The following is a 17,500-nucleotide window of genomic DNA, read 5'->3' as shown; positions in this document are numbered from 1 at the left end:
ATTCATCAGTTTCAAGATCTTGTCATTCATCCATTTTTGTTTTGGTTCGTGTTTTTCACAGATGGAATAATTTCTCTTGCAGATTCTGTGATGCAGTTTGATACTTGATTCCAGTATTCATCTATGTTTATATCTATCTGAGGTCAAGTTTTCCTTTTTTTCTTTCACGCATTATTTGTAATCATTATTTGATCGTTAATTTCCATTGGTTCTACTTTCTTTTTCTTTATTTGTTTAAGTTTTATTTTTAGCGTGGCCTTGACAGGTCGGTGGTCACTATTACGATCTACGCTTGAAATTGTTTTTGCTTTGCGTACGATATTTCTGAATAGATGTCTATCTAATTTTTATAAAGGCCACCTGGGCTTATCCATGTCCACTTCTTTCTATCATGGTTTTTAAACCACGTATTCAATGGTAAGGTTTTCCAATTTTCACTCGTCGACAAGTCTTTCCCCTTTATCAATTTTGGGGGTCACCGATATTTTCAAGTCTCTCGTTACCAACCTTTGCATTGAAATCACCAATTATTAAGCGAGTTTCATTGGATTTACATTGTTTTAATGTCTCTTCCATGTATTGATAGAATGTCTCAATTGTGTTTTCATCATTGCCTGATGTTGGGGCGTATATTTGAATAATATTAACATTAACTGACTATTGTAGATACGTACAATATTATTCATTTTTCAAAATAATCTATTTATCTATTTTGTGTCTGTGCAGTTGCAATTAATGAGGTATCAAATGTCATTCGTATTACGCTTAAACTGCGCTAATACCTGGAAAATGTCATAATCAGATTGTTGATTGATTAGTTTGATTTTCCTAAATACATTATTTGAGGCCTGCTTATAAACTCCAGTTGTACCAGTATCGTCTTTGTAAAAATACAATCCTTTGAAATGTAACATTTTACTGACCCAGACTACGGACAGATAGGAATAAGACTGATGAATGTCAAAGATGGGTATACAAGTCAGGTGATGTGGTTTCACAGATTGTTGAGGTAAGCAGTGGTAGTAGCAGTCGTAGTCGTCGTAGTAGTCGAGGTGTCAGTAGTAGTAGTAGTAGTAGTAGTAGTAGTAGTAGTAGTAGTAGTAGTAGTAGTAGTTGTAGTAGTAGTAGTAGTAGTAGTAGTAGTAGTAGTAGTGTTGTTGTTGTTGTTGATGATGATGATGATGATGATGATGATGATGATGATGATGATGATGATGATGCTGTTGCAGCTGTTTATTGATAGTGGTAAATCATGTTGTTCTTGTATCAAGAGAAATAGCATTTCTAATAATATGGGTTATGAATTTAAGTAATAGTAATTGTATTGGCAGTGCGGATGATATAGACGCCTTGGTGGAAGACCTCATGAAGCTAAGCAAGTTTACCAACATTGTACTGCAGTGGATTCCAGGACACTGTGGGATACTTGGAAATCAGATTGCTGACCAACTGGCAAAGGCAGGCAGTCGCATGCAGCAACCCTCCCCAACGTACTTAACAGGAGAAATTAACAAAATGGCCAAATTTATCCAATCTCAGAGATGGAGAGAGAAGCACCCAGAATTTAACATGAATGACCCAATCAAGGTGCTCGACAGAAAGGAACAGGTCATCATCTTCAGACTGAGAACTGGACACAACCAGCTAAAGGAACATATGTGGAGGATGTCCAGAGCAGGTGCGTCTGGACAATGTGACTGCGGACTTGAAAATGAAAATGGACATCATGTCCTAATGGAATGTCTAAGGTACAACCAGTTGAGAAGGAACTTCTGGCCTGACCCAACCCCATACTCAAAGAAGCTGTACGGCAGTGAGGACGACCTCAGGAACACTGTGGGCTTCATTCACCAGACCGGACTGACCATGTGACGTGACGGGAACGAAGAAGAAGTATTGGCAGTAGTAGCAGATGTAGTATTTAGAATTAAAATTTAAAATATTACTCAAATAATGCACACCAAGAGTATAATATTGATCAATCATTTCTCTTTAAAGTAAATGAAAATGTATTAAACTGTAATGATCCAAAGGTTGTACATCGCTACGGGTCGTACGTTATGTAGATATGTAATCAATTTATACAGGGATAACTGTATGAGATAGCTGTTGTTTCAACTGCGCTTAAATCGATTCACATTGCAAAATCAATTTATATAAAATCAGAAATGAATTCTGTTAACATTAAAGGAGATATTCAACAGATAAATCATGTTAAAAGAAAAGTGCAATTTTGTACTACACAATTATAACATTAATAGAAGGAACGAAATTGACGTCTCTCAGATCTGTATTGTTGTCTTTAGAGAGTCATTTTAATGACTACTTCTTAATAGATAATAACAATCAGACAAAAAAAAAGTTCAAGGTCACACTTAGTTTTGTGTGTTGGTACATTCTATCCGGCTGGCTGATACTGTATTTTCACTTACACATAGAATAAATATAATACTATGAGGTCGCCAATTTGTAAAAATTCAATTCTATTGTAAGTTTTTATGAGACAGTCTGCACTCTGACGAATTGCATTTTCCTTTTTTTTCCAGAATAGCTAATTTTACATCATATTCCAGCGTCAATATGTCAAATGTATTCAACATGAGATTCATTGAAGTCTTGGGTTTAAGAATTATTGGCATGTTAAAGGCAAAGGTCACGGATTACGATGGCTCTCTCGAGTAGTGGTTAGACATTAAGCTCAGGGGCCTAGATTTGATTCTCATTCATTTTTATATATTCATTCTATTGATTATATTCGTTTAGATAAAATACTCACAACATCCACCAGCAGCATATAACACAAAGAACTATGTGTAGCTTTAATGGCCCATTTAGACGTACAGACGTTTCATACACGGTCCGACGAAAATAGATGAGACGGCGGTGATGTGGTCACCGTGAATCGACATGTGGTGTCGACGAGAGAAGTTCTTTTTTTAACATAAAGTTAATTGCTCCGCGTCTGATCTGGGACAACACTCACACACACACACACACACACACACACATACACACAAACCCACCATCACACCCCCGCCACACACATACCACACAGAAACGTGGACGCAAATAAATGAGTGGACTTCGTAATCCGGCATTTAATTACTTTCCCCGCATGATCATGACTAATTTCGTTCGCTGATTACGAATTTCATATTACTTTTTGATTTAACAAACATTTTGGAACGACTTTTAAACCCCACCTGCGGCAACGTCAAAGAAACCGCAGAAAGTGTGTGTGTGTGTGTGTGTATGTGTTTGTGTGTGTGTGAGAGAGAGAGAGAGAGAGAGAGAGAGAGAGACCCCCTTCTGCAGTTTGAAGTAAAATGGACTTCAGTGGAAACTAATCACCCACTAGACCTTGATGATCCGTCAACTCGAAGACAGGAAAATATCAGACGGCTCCTGATATCAGGAGCTTGGGCGGATATCCGTGGGACGAGATTGAAATTCCTAGTTTACACGCTCAGTTTTCGTGAGTTTTGGTCCATTATCCACAATTTACGGAAATACGTTGGACCGTGTAAGAAAAGTCTGTACGTCGAAATGGGCCATAACGGTTATAGTCTGACTAATATAATTTAGTGAGAACTAATCATTAAAATGTTTGGATAAAAACAATAACAAATAGTTGAGTGACGTCAATTTCGTTCCTACAACAGCGATATTATTTTTACGGATTTTTATTCTTCGTTTTAATTTTAAAAAATTCATTTTAATCTGGTATGCGACAAAGCTTTATTCAAAGCACACAACAACCTGATGGTTTTGATGGGAATGTTGGTTGGATCTATCATTGGAGGCCCGATGTCGGATCGGTAAGAGACATAGTCACTTTCAAAACATGTAATTTAAAGAGTATTTATATAACAATTTATTCATCAGCATATATTACAAGACCTCATCCGGGGAAACCCGAATATACAATAGTATATTAGCAAAATTATTATGAGGCGTCCATAATTTCCTTTGTAAGATAAAACCTAAGAGATCAAGAAATATTTTTCTCCCGCACACATCCAATTTGACTAAATATAGATTTCAATGCGTAATTTCTTGACAACAAAATAATTCTTACTGTCATATCGTTAAATTAGAGAACGAATCACCGTAAAAATTTAATTCCTTTGATAAGAAAAAAAAAAGGTGAGGTCATTGGAAGGGTATATATAACGAAAGTATTCGTGAAATCTTGCTTTCGGAATTTCAAAGTCTTTCCCAAAGGGGAACAAAAGTGTGATGGTTCCAATCTCATTGCAAGTATAAAACCACTCTTCCGGAGGACTGGATACGTACCTTGTGTAATTGATATTATAGTTTCAGAGTGATGTCATCTTATTTTCTATTCTAATTACATAAACTGTATTTATCAGATTATAAACGTTCAAGATAACACGCAGTTTTGTGTGTTGGTCCTTATATATATCCGGATGGCAATACTGTGATTTTCTTAGCCAAGCGCACATCATCTATATGTAACCTATTCATTATCAGTATTCCGAAGGACTGGTTACATAAACACGTTCCAGGGATTTAGGAACAAACGAGTAGAGTGTTTGATGTCACGTCTTTTCTTCCCTATCCGAAGATCCAAACGCAGGAATTCAAGAATCTTATAAAAGCCCGTTGTGTATATCGTTAGACTTTGGGGATCTGTCTAAACAAATAGTAAAGATGTTCGGAACCTGGAGGGATCACAATGTGCGGCTATGTGGTCTAGTGGTATGACACTCGTTTTCGGATCGGAAGGTCCTGGGTTCGAGCCTCGCTCGGCGCATAGTTGAGTCTTTGGAAAAGACTCTTTACTCACATCTCTCACCGTACTCAGGTGCAAAATGAGTACCTGCGTTAACAGCGTTGCTTTGTCCGAAAAATTGTAATATCGCTAACAGGCGTCATGTCTCGTCCTACATGTTAAATGTTGCTGTTGACCAGGGACCCCTTGTAAAGCGCATTGAGCACGTTAAGTGGATATTGCGCTATATAAATGCTCAATTTTTTAAATATTTTTTTTAGGCTGGTCGGCATGTATTTAAGATAATCATGAAACACCTTTATTGCCGAGACTGAAATGATAATAGACAAAAAACTTTGGAGTCTCATGCATATACAATGTCAAGTCGGCAAACATAGCATTTGGACGATGATATGTGTTACTTTCAACGTTTATATTCTGTTATAAAGAATCCAACGAGTCGAAATCACTCAACTGAAGGTGAAGATGCGGAAATCATGCAGAATTTGAATTAGTTCAAAACTAACAATATGAGCGAGAGGGTCTTTAGCGACTTGAAATGTCCCCATCAAGATACACATGGTCTAATATAAAAAAACCCGTTTTCCTGTAGAACGAAGTTGAAGTCCTTCAGGTTTTTTTTTTTTGGGAGGGGGGGTTATTATTATTTTTATGTTTTGCTATCACTGTTTATGAGTAATGGGAGCGATCTATAATATTAACTTTCCATGTGCTCGATGTCATTGGTCACATTGCAAAATGTGCTCAACGTGACCCACATAGTGAAAAATGTTCACAGGTTTCAAATATCTAACATCACGATTGGTCATTTGATTTAGTTTGACACATGTGTATGTTTACAACTTTCATACAATAAAACAGCGTGTTTACATTTCTAAAGAAATACCCAATCGTTGTACAGCAACAAATCATGTGATTCATGACTTGGAAGAAAACATGAATAAAGATCGCCCCCATTCTCACTAAACTGTATTAACAAGACTAAAAACATTGTTTTGTGTATATATAGTTCGAAGATGACGTCAATCAGGTCTTTGTTGGTGTTTTTTTTTTTTGCCATCCGCGTTTATGAGTAATGCTCACTGAACTGTATTAACCCGACTATAAACGTTCATGGATACACATGGTTTTGTGTGTTGGTTCCGGTTATACTATCGTCCGATGGCAATGCATATGATGCTTCTATTCACCAAGCGCCTTAACTATCTATTGGTCGTATATATCGTAGCCATCGTTATATTATAGCCTGATACTGAAGTCCAAGAGGACTGGCAGTTTGACGTCATTATTTGGTTTTTGCACCGCTTAGTGAGTTGTCGTTAGTGGAGCTCATGGAAACATGTTATTTCATTCGCTGAACTATTTAAAACAACTCACGATTTGTTTTCTTTTGTGGCAAAAGGCTGGCATTTTGACGTCATTTTTTGGTCAGTATCAGGCCATAACTTTACGAAGGCCACGGTTATATCCGGCTAGCGGAGGCGATGAGTTTTTTTCATAAACGCAAGACATTAATATCATTACTCCATCTTCCCAACCAATTGGATTTAATGGTCTGATGTCACGTCCGCCCAGCAACGAGCAGCTTGGTTCTAAACAAAGAAAATCAGTAATTTTTATTCTTCATCTGGCTAGAATTTTTTCACATGTCATGTGATCAGAATGTATAAAAGTCAAAACATGATCAGATTTATAATGTTTTCCAACTTCTGGATACACTTTTAAGCTCGTCGGAGAAGTATTGCATAAGGGTGTCCGCCAATGTTCCGATAGTTTAGAACCAGTTATTAAGTTACTATGCGTCATTACGAAGGAAGTGACGTCGCGACTGTTGAAGCCTCGCAGAATCTGCTTTTATCATTTTAAACTATAAGAGGCAGTCACTAGGATGAAATAATAAAACCTATATTAATTGCGATTATTTGATACTGATCTCACAACGAGACCATCAACCATAAAAATTTAGCGATCCGGTCATTTCTAATCATCACCGGTCATTTTGAACCTTGTGGGTGCTACGTAATACCGAAAACGCTCGGAAACGACCAGAAACAACTGTAAACGAGCGGAAACGAGCGGAATCGACGAAACTATGACGGTTATGGAAAGTTGGAGCAGTGGGGAGTGAACCAGGGACTCCGGGAAGTTTACAGCAGTGGGAAGTGAACCTGGGACAATGGGAGGAGGATATCAGAGAGAAATGAACCTGGGAATATGGGAGATAGATATCAATGGGGAACGAGGGGAAATTACTAGAAACGACCGGAAAGATATTGTGATTGATGCTATGCGCTGAGGTAAAATGCTCACAAAATCAGCCAGCCAGATATAACGCACCAACACACAAAACGAGTATTTCTTTTTTACGAAACCTGACAAAACCCGACGAAACCGACAAAAGTTATGGGAAGTGGGCAGCAGTGGGGAGTGAATCATGGACTCGGGAAAGGATAATACAACAGCGAGGAGTGAACCTAGGACTATGGGAAGAGGGTTTCAGCGGAAAATGAACCTGGGGCTATGGGAGACGGGTACCAGTGGGAACTAAAACCGGACTATGGGCGGTGGGCACCAGAGGACAATGAACATGAAGCTATAGGAGAAGGGCACCAATGGAGAATGAACCTGGGACTATGAGATGTAGATATCAATGGAGAGTGAAACCGGGAGTATGTTAGGTGGACACCAGTGGGGAGTGAACACAGAAAGATAATTATTATTTCCGAAACCTACCGAAACTGCCTAAATTTACGAGAAGTGGGCAGCAACGGGGAATGATCCAGGGACTCAGGGAAGTGGACACCAGTGGGGAGTGAACCTGGGACTATGGGAGGAGGATATCAGAGGGAAATTAACCTGGGACTATGGGAGATGTTTACCAGTAGGAATTGAAGACAGTACTATGGGAGGTGGGCACCTACAGTGAATGAACGTGAGACTAGGAGGTGGGCACCAATGGGAAAATGACCTGGGACTACGAAATGTAGATACTAGTGGAGAGTAATGCCGGAATATGGGATTTAGGCACCTGGGGCGAGTGTACCTAGAAGGTTTACTTCTTTTTTCCCCCGAAATCTCCCGTAGTCCCAGATTCATTCTCCTCTGGTATCTGCTTCCGATAATCCCAGGTTCATCCTCATGGTGCCCCCTTCCATATTAGGCTTTTAACGAAATCGGGTCGAACGCCGAACCCGAACGCCGAACCCGAACGGATATAGCCTTCTCACGTGACCATGAACGAGATCTGGATAGTGAAGACTCTCAAGCGGTATGCAGCATCGGATCTAAGGTCACGTGATAGAGGATAGCTTGGGTTGCTGTTGGCTTGTGTTAGGGGAGGGGCAAGGTCAGTGTCATTCAATAGTATATAATTGTGCATGTGGCGCTCTATACAGAGAGAAAATTATAAATTGATTACGGGGGAAGGTGGGGGAGGGGGGGGGGTGGGTTGACCCACAAACGATCGAGGTGTTGGGCTTCGGGTAGACCATGATACGAAATCAAAGAGAAAAGGCCGCTGGTACTTGGATGGTGGAAATGGTTGGGGGGGGGGGGGTAGTGACAATCAGCATGGGATGTATATATTAACATTAATAATATAGGCAATAGATGACCAGGGATGTGTATTGTTTGTGTATTGTTTGTATATGTTTGTGTGTGTGTGTGTGTGTGCGCGCGCGCGTGTGTGTGTGTGTGTGAAAGGGATTACACAAAAACACCTTTCTCTGTAGCTTCCAAATGATTACGTATACGATAAATTTGAAACCCACATTGTTTGAATCAGCTCACTAATTAATTCCTGAGCCTTGAGATGGTGACGCAACTATTACATACAAGACCTTGCAGTCGAGACGGCAGGGCTTTTGGGTTACACAACCACTATTTACCCATCGGTCAGCGGTACTCTTTGATGTATACAACACTCACCGCCTTTACGCAAAGCCGCCTGCCCATAAATCAAGAGATGGTCTCCTAACTGTTCACAAGCGAACTGTCAAACGAGCAATCGATGATTGGATAAGAATCTCAAGATCTCATATAATAAGGTAAGTTTTGGAGAGGTGATATCCCCCCACCCGTCATCGGACAGAACTTTCATTGCGTTATATCATATGAGCTCCGCCTCCTCTTTCTATTCGGGAGAGACGAGATTAGACGAGAGGACGCGAGAAAAAGAATGGTCACGTGTTGGGCAAGTCGTTCGTTAGGCGAGCTTCGGTGTCTAACTATAACTCCGTATTCCTAGCTTCAGTCCAAACTGGTATCCCCCTCCCATAGTCCTAGGTTTATTCTCCCCTGGTATCCACATCTCTGCGTCCTGGTCCCGTTCCACACAATGTGTCCACTTCCTATAGTCCCAGTTTCACTCCTCTCTGGTTTCAACCTCAGATGATATCGGGGTCACTCTCCTCAGAATGAATCTTCTTTAGGGTCGTTTCCGGTCGTTTCCGGTCGTTTCTCACTGGTATCCATCTCCCATTGTCTCAGGTTAATTTCCCTCTGATGTTCTCTTCCCATTGCCCCTCCTCATTGGTGTCCACATCCCTGAGTCCCTGGTTCAATCCCCACTACTGCCAACTTCCCACTACTTCGGACGGTTTCGGTAGCTTTAGAAAAAAATGAAGTACCCTTCTTGGTTCACTCCCCACTGCTGTCTTCCTCTCATAATTCAGGCTTCACCCTCCACTGGCATCTGCTCCTCGTAGGTACTCGTCCCAGGCTCCTTCTCCATTGGTGCCCACCTCCTATAATTTTAGGATCATTCTCCTCTGGTGCCCACCCCCCCATTTCCGGCTTCAATTCCCACTGGCACCCGTCTCCTACAGTCACAGGTTCATTTCCCTCTGATATCCTCTTCCCATAGTCCCAGGCTAACTCCCCACTGGTGTACACTTCCCTGAGTCCATGGTTCACTCCCGACTGCTGCCCACATCTCATAACTTTGGTCGGTTTTGTCGGATTTTGGCGGGTTTTGTAAAAACCCCGGTTTGTGTGTTAGTGCGTGATATCCGGCTGGCGGATGATGTGAGTAGTTTACTTCAGTGCATAGCATTAATACACAATATTCTTTCCGGTCGTTTCAAATCATTTCCGCTTGTCTCCCACAGGTATCCATCTCCCATATTCCCAGGTTCATTTCTCTCTGATATCCTCCTCCCAAGTTCAATCCGCACTGATGTACACTACCCACTCCGCACCACTGCCAACTTTCCTTAACCGTCGTCATTTCGTCGTTTCCGCTCGTAGCCGCTCGTTTCCGGTCGTTTCGGGTATTACGTAGCACCGTTGTGGCTCGTTTATACGTACAGACTTTTCGTAGGCGGTCCGACGGATTTCCACAAATTGTGGATAATTGACCAAAACTCATGAAAACTGAGCGTGTAAACGAGGAATTTCAATCTCGTCAGACGGATGTCCGCCCAACCTCCTGAGCCGCCTGATTCTTTTCCTCTCGTTGTGTTGACGGATCATCGCGGGTGATTAGTTTCACTGAAGTCATTCTTACTTCAAACTACGGAAAGAGGTCTCTCTTTATTGAGTGAGTAAAGTTCACTCATTTATTTGTGCTGTTTGGTTGTGTTTGGCGGTGGTGTGATGGTGGTGGTGTGTGTATGTTTGTGTATGTGTGTGTGTGTGTGTGTGTTCTGTCTGTGTGTTTGTTTTGTCCCAGATCCGACGCGGAGCAATTATCCCTATGTCTAAACTGAACTTATCCCGTTGACATCGGTCGTATCGCGGTGGCTCACATCCATCGCGTCAAATACATGTTCGTCGGACCGCGTACGAAAATTCTGAAAGTCTAAATGGGCCATTAGAGTGGGGAGAAAATGTGAAAACAGTGCTTTCTTTCCGATGTCTCAGCATTGCGCCACCAACAGGGGGATTCGAATACAGGTCGCTTGGCGAGGGCCATACAATTATCGCATAAATCCACACTGAAAAAAAATAACAAACAACTTTTATATTAAACATTGTCCACTGAAATTGTTTTACAAGAATGACGAGAGCAACATGGATCGTATTGATGGTAATCATTTAAATAGAATTCCCACTAGTACTGCCTGCCAGATCAATCGTACAAAGGCACAAAGCTTTGTAAACCCTAAAAGTTTATACACTTATAAAAATAACTTAATGAGAACTAATCACCCAACATGCGTTCTAAAAACAACAAAAAGCTGAGAGGCGTCAACGTTGGTCATTTAAAAAAAACAAGATTATAGAAATTTGCATGTGGTGTTTTGAATGGGTTAATTACTTTTTCACCATTTCATTCATAGCTTTGGTCGCAAGAAAATTTTACTGGGAGGTTCAATCTTCGCCTGTGTCATTGCCGCTGTTATGTCAGCGTTTGATTCCTTCATTCTGGTGCTGATCTGTAGGTTTATGTCTGTCTTTTGCATTTTCACAGCATACATTGCTGGATACGTCATATGTAAGTATTCAGATAATCTACTGGTAGTGATGTGGAATAAAGGGGGGTGGGGGGGGTGTGATGCGGTTCTTCTTCTTCTTCTTCTTCTTCTTCTTCTTCTTCTTCTTCTTCTTCTTCTTCTTCTTCTTCTTCTTCTTCTTCTTCTTTCTACTTCTTCTTTAAATGACAATCCCTTGACACTCAAGACGATTGGTGTGCATAATACTTTTAAAACAAAGACTAGATTGCTGGAATATGTTTAGAGAATAAAAATTTTTTTCGCGGCGGTGGTGGGGTTTGAACCTGCGACCTTATTGGTACGACAACTCCGCCTGGCAGGTGAGAGCGTGGCTCTACCGTGTGAGCTATCCACGAACACAAAATATTCGTTTCAAACCCAAAGTCATTTCTAGATCCCTCTCTCACCCACTTCTTGAGATCGCCGATTCGTTCGCCACCATCGCGAAGTAATTTTGACCAGCAGTTAAGCTTAATAGCCAATATTCTCATCACAAACATATAACATAGAAACGATTGAGACATTGAGTATGCTCCGGTGTATGGGGTGAATTTTTAATTCAGAAAAGTGAGTGGAGCAGGCACTTATGTTGGTGACAACAAGATATGAAGTGAGTAGAAAAGTGCCAGAAGACAATAGAGAATAAAAAAATTTTTCGCGGCGGTGGTGGGGTTTGAACCTGCGACCTTATTGGTACGACAACTCCGCCTGGCAGGTGAGAGCGTGGCTCTACCGTGTGAGCTATCCACGAACACAAAATATTCGTTTCAAACCCAAAGTCATTTCTAGATCCCTCTCTCACCCACTTCTTGAGATCGCCGATTCGTTCGCCACCATCGCGAAGTAATTTTGACCAGCAGTTAAGCTTAATAGCCAATATTCTCATCACAAACATATAACATAGAAACGATTGAGACATTGAGTATGCTCCGGTGTATGGGGTGAATTTTTAATTCAGAAAAGTGAGTGGAGCAGGCACTTATGTTGGTGACAACAAGATATGAAGTGAGTAGAAAAGTGCCAGAAGACAATAGAGAATAAAAAATTTTTTTCGCGGCGGTGGTGGGGTTTGAACCTGCGACCTTATTGGTACGACAACTCCGCCTGGCAGGTGAGAGCGTGGCTCTACCGTGTGAGCTATCCACGAACACAAAATATTCGTTTCAAACCCAAAGTCATTTCTAGATCCCTCTCTCACCCACTTCTTGAGATCGCCGATTCGTTCGCCACCATCGCGAAGTAATTTTGACCAGCAGTTAAGCTTAATAGCCAATATTCTCATCACAAACATATAACATAGAAACGATTGAGACATTGAGTATGCTCCGGTGTATGGGGTGAATTTTTAATTCAGAAAAGTGAGTGGAGCAGGCGCTTATGTTGGTAACAACAAGATATGAAGTGAGTAGAAAAGTGCCAGAAGACAATAGAGAATAAAAAATTTTTTTTGTCGTACCAATAAGGTCGCAGGTTCAAACCCCACCACCGCCGCGAAAAAATTTTTTATTCTCTATTGTCTTCTGGCACTTTTCTACTCACTTCATATCTTGTTGTTACCAACATAAGTGCCTGCTCCACTCACTTTTCTGAATTAAAAATTCACCCCATACACCGGAGCATACTCAATGTCTCAATCATTTCTATGTTATATGTTTGTGATGAGAATATTGGCTATTAAGCTTAACTGCTGGTCAAAATTACTTCGCGATGGTGGCGAACGAATCGGCGATCTCAAGAAGTGGGTGAGAGAGGGATCTAGAAATGACTTTGGGTTTGAAACGAATATTTTGTGTTCGTGGATAGCTCACACGGTAGAGCCACGCTCTCACCTGCCAGGCGGAGTTGTCGTACCAATAAGGTCGCAGGTTCAACCCCCACCACCGCCGCGAAAAAATTTTTTATTCTCTATTGTCTTCTGGCACTTTTCTACTCACTTCATCTCTTGTTGTCACCACCATAAGTGCCTGCTCCACTCACTTTTCTGAATTAAAAATTCACCCCATACACCGGAGCATACTCAATGTCTCAATCGTTTCTATGTTATATGTTTGTGATGAGAATATTGGCTATTAAGCTTAACTGCTGGTCAAAATTACTTCGCGATGGTGGCGAACGAATCGGCGATCTCAAGAAGTGGGTGAGAGAGGGATCTAGAAATGACTTTGGGTTTGAAACGAATATTTTGTGTTCGTGGATAGCTCACACGGTAGAGCCACGCTCTCACCTGCCAGGCGGAGTTGTCGTACCAATAAGGTCGCAGGTTCAAACCCCACCACCGCCGCGAAAAAAAAAAAAAAATTTTTATTCTCTATTGTCTTCTGGCACTTTTCTACTCACTTCATATCTTGTTGTCACCAACATAAGTGCCTGCTCCACTCACTTTTCTGGAATATGTTTATGAGCCAATAGACGCAAAGGTTATTTTTATGTTTGCTTGTTATTGTTTTGTTGTTTCTTTTTTAGTTTGTTCTTTATTTTAGTAATTAATTAAATTGACCTCAACATTTGCTCCGTGGCTTCGTGCTCTCTGTATTTGGGAAATCTGAATGCTATCTCAGTTGTTGGGTGACTTTGGGAGTGCACGATTGAAATGTTCGGTTTCCAAAACACAAGGAAGAGCTACATTATTCCAGTTAATTTCGTAAATAACAAAAATTTTAACGGACTTCTTGTCGTCTTTACTGTTTGATTGAATTAGAGACCGGGCATATTATTAAGTGATACGGTTTTGAAATCCAAAGTGGTTTGGTTGTTTTAAAAAAAAATCAATTTGATAATGACCTAAAGGAACTGCATTCTCCATTTTTTTTTAAAATCTAGTAACAGAGTCCGTTGGAGTGACAAAACGCAGCATAGTGACTCTTTCTGTTGTGTTAGGCTATGTAACAGGCTTCCTATTTGTAGCTCTAGTGCAATTCTTGTTCCGAGACTGGAGGACTGCCCAGCTAGTATCTACACTCCCTTTTCTCACATTGATATTATGTTGGTGGTGAGTAACAAAGGAACTATATAACCTTTTTTGAAAAATCCATTGTTTGTTTTAGGAGTTCCCAATAGGTTGGGCACTCGGAAAAGTAAACCGGATCTATCCCCGATGAAATCGAGAGGTTTTTTTCTCACCCCTTTATCCATCCAGCAGTGACTGGGTGGTTAGATCTGTTAGAGTTGTCGGAAAGTATTTTGCGATAGAATAGCGTCCTATCCATAAGGTAAAAAGCAATTACTATTGTCCATTTTGAGCTTTAGAAATCAGGATTAACTTCCGTCAATGTGCCAGATGGCTCATACTCTTTTGTTCTTTTTACAATTAAAATGTGTTGTATGCTTTATGAATTTTGATTACCATTTCAAGAACCTCAAAGAAGACAAGATTTAAGAGATTTTATGACAAAAAGGAGGGCGGGGGGAGCACCTTAATATATCCATAAATGAAATATATATAGGTTAAATGGAAGGACGAGGATAAAATGAAATACAAAAATTAAAAAATCTTTTATTGCTCATTTTTCTTTTGAAAAGATTTGTGTTATGTTGATATGAAACTTGGCTACTGACATGCAGACAATAGGTACTAGTCCCGTCATGAAATGTGCAAAGTCAAGTTCTAAGAAAAAAGAATGCTCAATAATGATATTTACCACCATACTCAGATGTAAAGTAGGTACTTGGTCAATAACAGCATCGGAAATTGGAAAAACACTCTAAGGCACATTGTCTTCCCTTTCATGTTAATATTAGTTAATGACTTAAGACTTTATACAAAGCACATTGAACACATCTGGTGAATTTCGTTCTGTGTTAAAGCTCACGTCTTTTTTATCCGTAAGGTCTTTGATACAATTACAAAAGAAATCTATCTGTTATTGCCTTTTTCCAGGTTAATTCAAGAGTCACCCCGATGGCTGCTAAGCATGAACAGACATAAGGAGGCCAAGGACGTCATCGTCTACATAGCCAAGGTCAACAAAGTCAATATCTCTTGGGATATGGAAGTAACGGGCACTTCAAAGATGACAATGGATGGTATTGGAGTAGACGAGAGTGAAAAGGATGAAGAAACGACTACTTCCGGCTCCAGTAACAATCTGAAGATTTGGCATATTTGTACCAACAGGCGATACGTCTTATATTCTACCATTTTGTGTTTTTCCTGGTAATTACAACGTATTATAATACTTCTATTTATTTATATCATTAACAGCAACCACGATAAGTCCCGCTCCGACCCCATTATAGTAAACACAATGTAGAAGATAGTGTTGGTTGGTATTCTTGACTCTTGGGTACGGCACTCAACTCAGGGCTGAACGAGCCCATGGCTCAATGCACTGACGCCTATTTTAAGAGTGCTATGCAAGAATATCCTGACAGGTTTTATGTACAGTATAAAATGGAAAACGGTAACACATGGCTAAAGTGGATTTAACGAATCACAATGAAATGCACCAAGCTTTTATGTTTATATATAAATGCGCAATACAAATGCTCGTATTTATTTATTTTATATGTATTCTTATCATTTTATGAGTAGACACAATTCGTCATATTTCTTGTGTAGTGTACGGAGCTGGTATTTATCACGCTCTGTTTCTTTAGTGTTAACCAGAGGGTATCAATTGTTTGCTATTCTTTGGATAGGACATTGCAAAGTACTTTTCAGCTGATCTAACAAAGTTTACTACCAAATCACTACTTGATAGACAGAAGAGGCATTGAACATGCATTTTACTGCACAGGGGATTGATAACAAGAAAAGTATCCATATCTCGTATTGTAGAGATAAAGATTTAGCATGGGGGTTACCATTATGTTCCTTAGATTTATAACCTCTTTTCCTTCATTCTAGGGGTCACTAAATCTCGCATGTTCTAAACTGTTTTATTATTTTTGTTTACCGTTTCCAGGATAACAGCCAACATGGTTTATTATGGTATGTTCCTTGGCGTTGGGGACATCATTGAAGGGGATATCTACATCACTTTTGTATTACAGGTAACGTATTGAGTGAGTGGGGCTGGTGAGAATGAGGCAAAACAGGAAAAGTGACCTTTTACAATATAACTATATCCAAAAGTACTCAAGGGTCTTTGTAAGAGGCCTTAAGCAACAGCAAAACGTAACTTTTAGGGACAAGACATAATTTCTATAAAGAGTTATTACAATTTTCCTTTTCCAAGAAATCCTAATTGCGTCACCTTTATCAGTACTCGATCACGGAAACAAAGTGTCATCTCACCATACCACAAAATGGCCGACGCATGCTGAAAATATACCATAGAGAAATTGAGGTAAAGCTGTTTTAAGATAACAATCAGAGTAGAAAATAAAGTAAAAACGATTTTAAAAAACGAATAAACATCCTCCTTCACTTCTGAATTTTAAAAATTGGAACAATAAATCTACTGAATGGGCTAAAAGTTTATTTATGAATGTTTCCATCAATTATATTTTTGGTGGGGTGTGAAAAGTTAGTTATTGTAGCACAATGAGAAATAACAATATTATGTAGATTCATGAAAATTAATATCCCAAACATAGTAATGGTTACACAAGATTAAGTTCTCTCAAAGTATCAAATTAACTCCAAATTTGTCCACAAGTTTTCGACTCATTGAGAACTTATTTCTTCTATTTTTTAGGTACCAGTTACTCAATTTTGGATCCTTTGATGTATTTCAACTCAACATGATAAAAACATTAAAACAAGATATTTCCATGTTTTCAATGTAACTATGTTATTGTAATTTAGTGTCGAAAGTTAGAAAAACGACCTAATATTTTAATATAATCTTATTATAGTCTGTGATGGAGATTCCAGGTCTTGTGATGTGCGCCTTGCTCCTGGAGAAAATTGACCGAAAGGTGTTTTATTGCTCCAGTATGATAACAAGTGGCTTGGCTACCCTAGGGATTGGAGTTCTAGACATTGCTGATCAAGGTAAACATACCGAGAGTCAAAAATTAAATTGACAAATAAAACGCTGTTTGTGATAATTTGCTAGAAATAAATTCAATGTAAAAATATTTGCATCACAAATCATCTAACATCATTTTTAAAGCAACAAAACATGCATAAACATTAAGCTAACAAAGAAAGCACAACATGAGTTCAAAATAACACTACAAAAAAGGCATTGAGCCTAAAAGCTAATTCTTGTCAACAAGTTAATGTTAAGGCAAAGACATTTTCTGGCTAATTAAAATAAAATCTTTATTAATCTTTTATCATAAGTTGACATCGTAATTACAACGATCATAACTTTAACATTTTTGACAATTTACATCATTTAAATCAAATTCACATCATTAA

General features: G+C 39.5%; 2 protein-coding genes and 1 long non-coding RNA gene across 4 annotated transcripts in view; 2 read left to right on the top strand and 1 right to left on the bottom strand.

Annotated features, from left to right (window-relative positions):
• LOC144966909 (uncharacterized) overlaps positions 1-3,585 on the top strand; it is an 8,485-nt gene extending 4,900 nt beyond the window's left edge. Inside the window, exons 4-7 of the mRNA XM_078903613.1 lie at positions 929-1,009; positions 2,034-2,053; positions 2,547-2,678; positions 3,384-3,585. Coding sequence (XP_078759739.1) covers positions 929-1,009; positions 2,034-2,053; positions 2,547-2,678; positions 3,384-3,585 — 435 coding nt within the window. The remainder of the gene's footprint in view (positions 1-928; positions 1,010-2,033; positions 2,054-2,546; positions 2,679-3,383) is intronic.
• LOC144968279 (organic cation transporter protein-like) overlaps positions 2,361-17,500 on the top strand; it is a 17,756-nt gene continuing 2,616 nt past the window's right edge. For both annotated transcript variants that reach the window (XM_078906479.1, XM_078906480.1), the window contains exons 1-6: positions 2,361-3,818; positions 11,038-11,192; positions 14,011-14,179; positions 15,068-15,343; positions 16,095-16,182; positions 16,990-17,128. In XM_078906479.1, the coding sequence (XP_078762605.1) occupies positions 3,763-3,818; positions 11,038-11,192; positions 14,011-14,179; positions 15,068-15,343; positions 16,095-16,182; positions 16,990-17,128 (883 nt within the window). In that variant the 5' untranslated portion in view covers positions 2,361-3,762. The remainder of the gene's footprint in view (positions 3,819-11,037; positions 11,193-14,010; positions 14,180-15,067; positions 15,344-16,094; positions 16,183-16,989; positions 17,129-17,500) is intronic.
• LOC144968280 (uncharacterized) overlaps positions 10,600-17,500 on the bottom strand; it is a 13,587-nt gene continuing 6,686 nt past the window's right edge. Inside the window, exon 3 of the long non-coding RNA XR_013644555.1 lies at positions 10,600-10,692. This is a non-coding gene — a long non-coding RNA (uncharacterized LOC144968280). The remainder of the gene's footprint in view (positions 10,693-17,500) is intronic.

Source organism: Berghia stephanieae, chromosome 3 (genome assembly GCF_034508935.2).
Source record: "Berghia stephanieae isolate SIO BIC M18660-M18661 chromosome 3, UCSD_Bste_1.3, whole genome shotgun sequence".
NCBI lineage: Eukaryota > Metazoa > Mollusca > Gastropoda > Nudibranchia > Aeolidiidae > Berghia > Berghia stephanieae.
The sequence above is the reverse complement of the archived record's forward strand: the minus strand, read 5'-3'. Positions and strand labels throughout refer to the sequence as shown.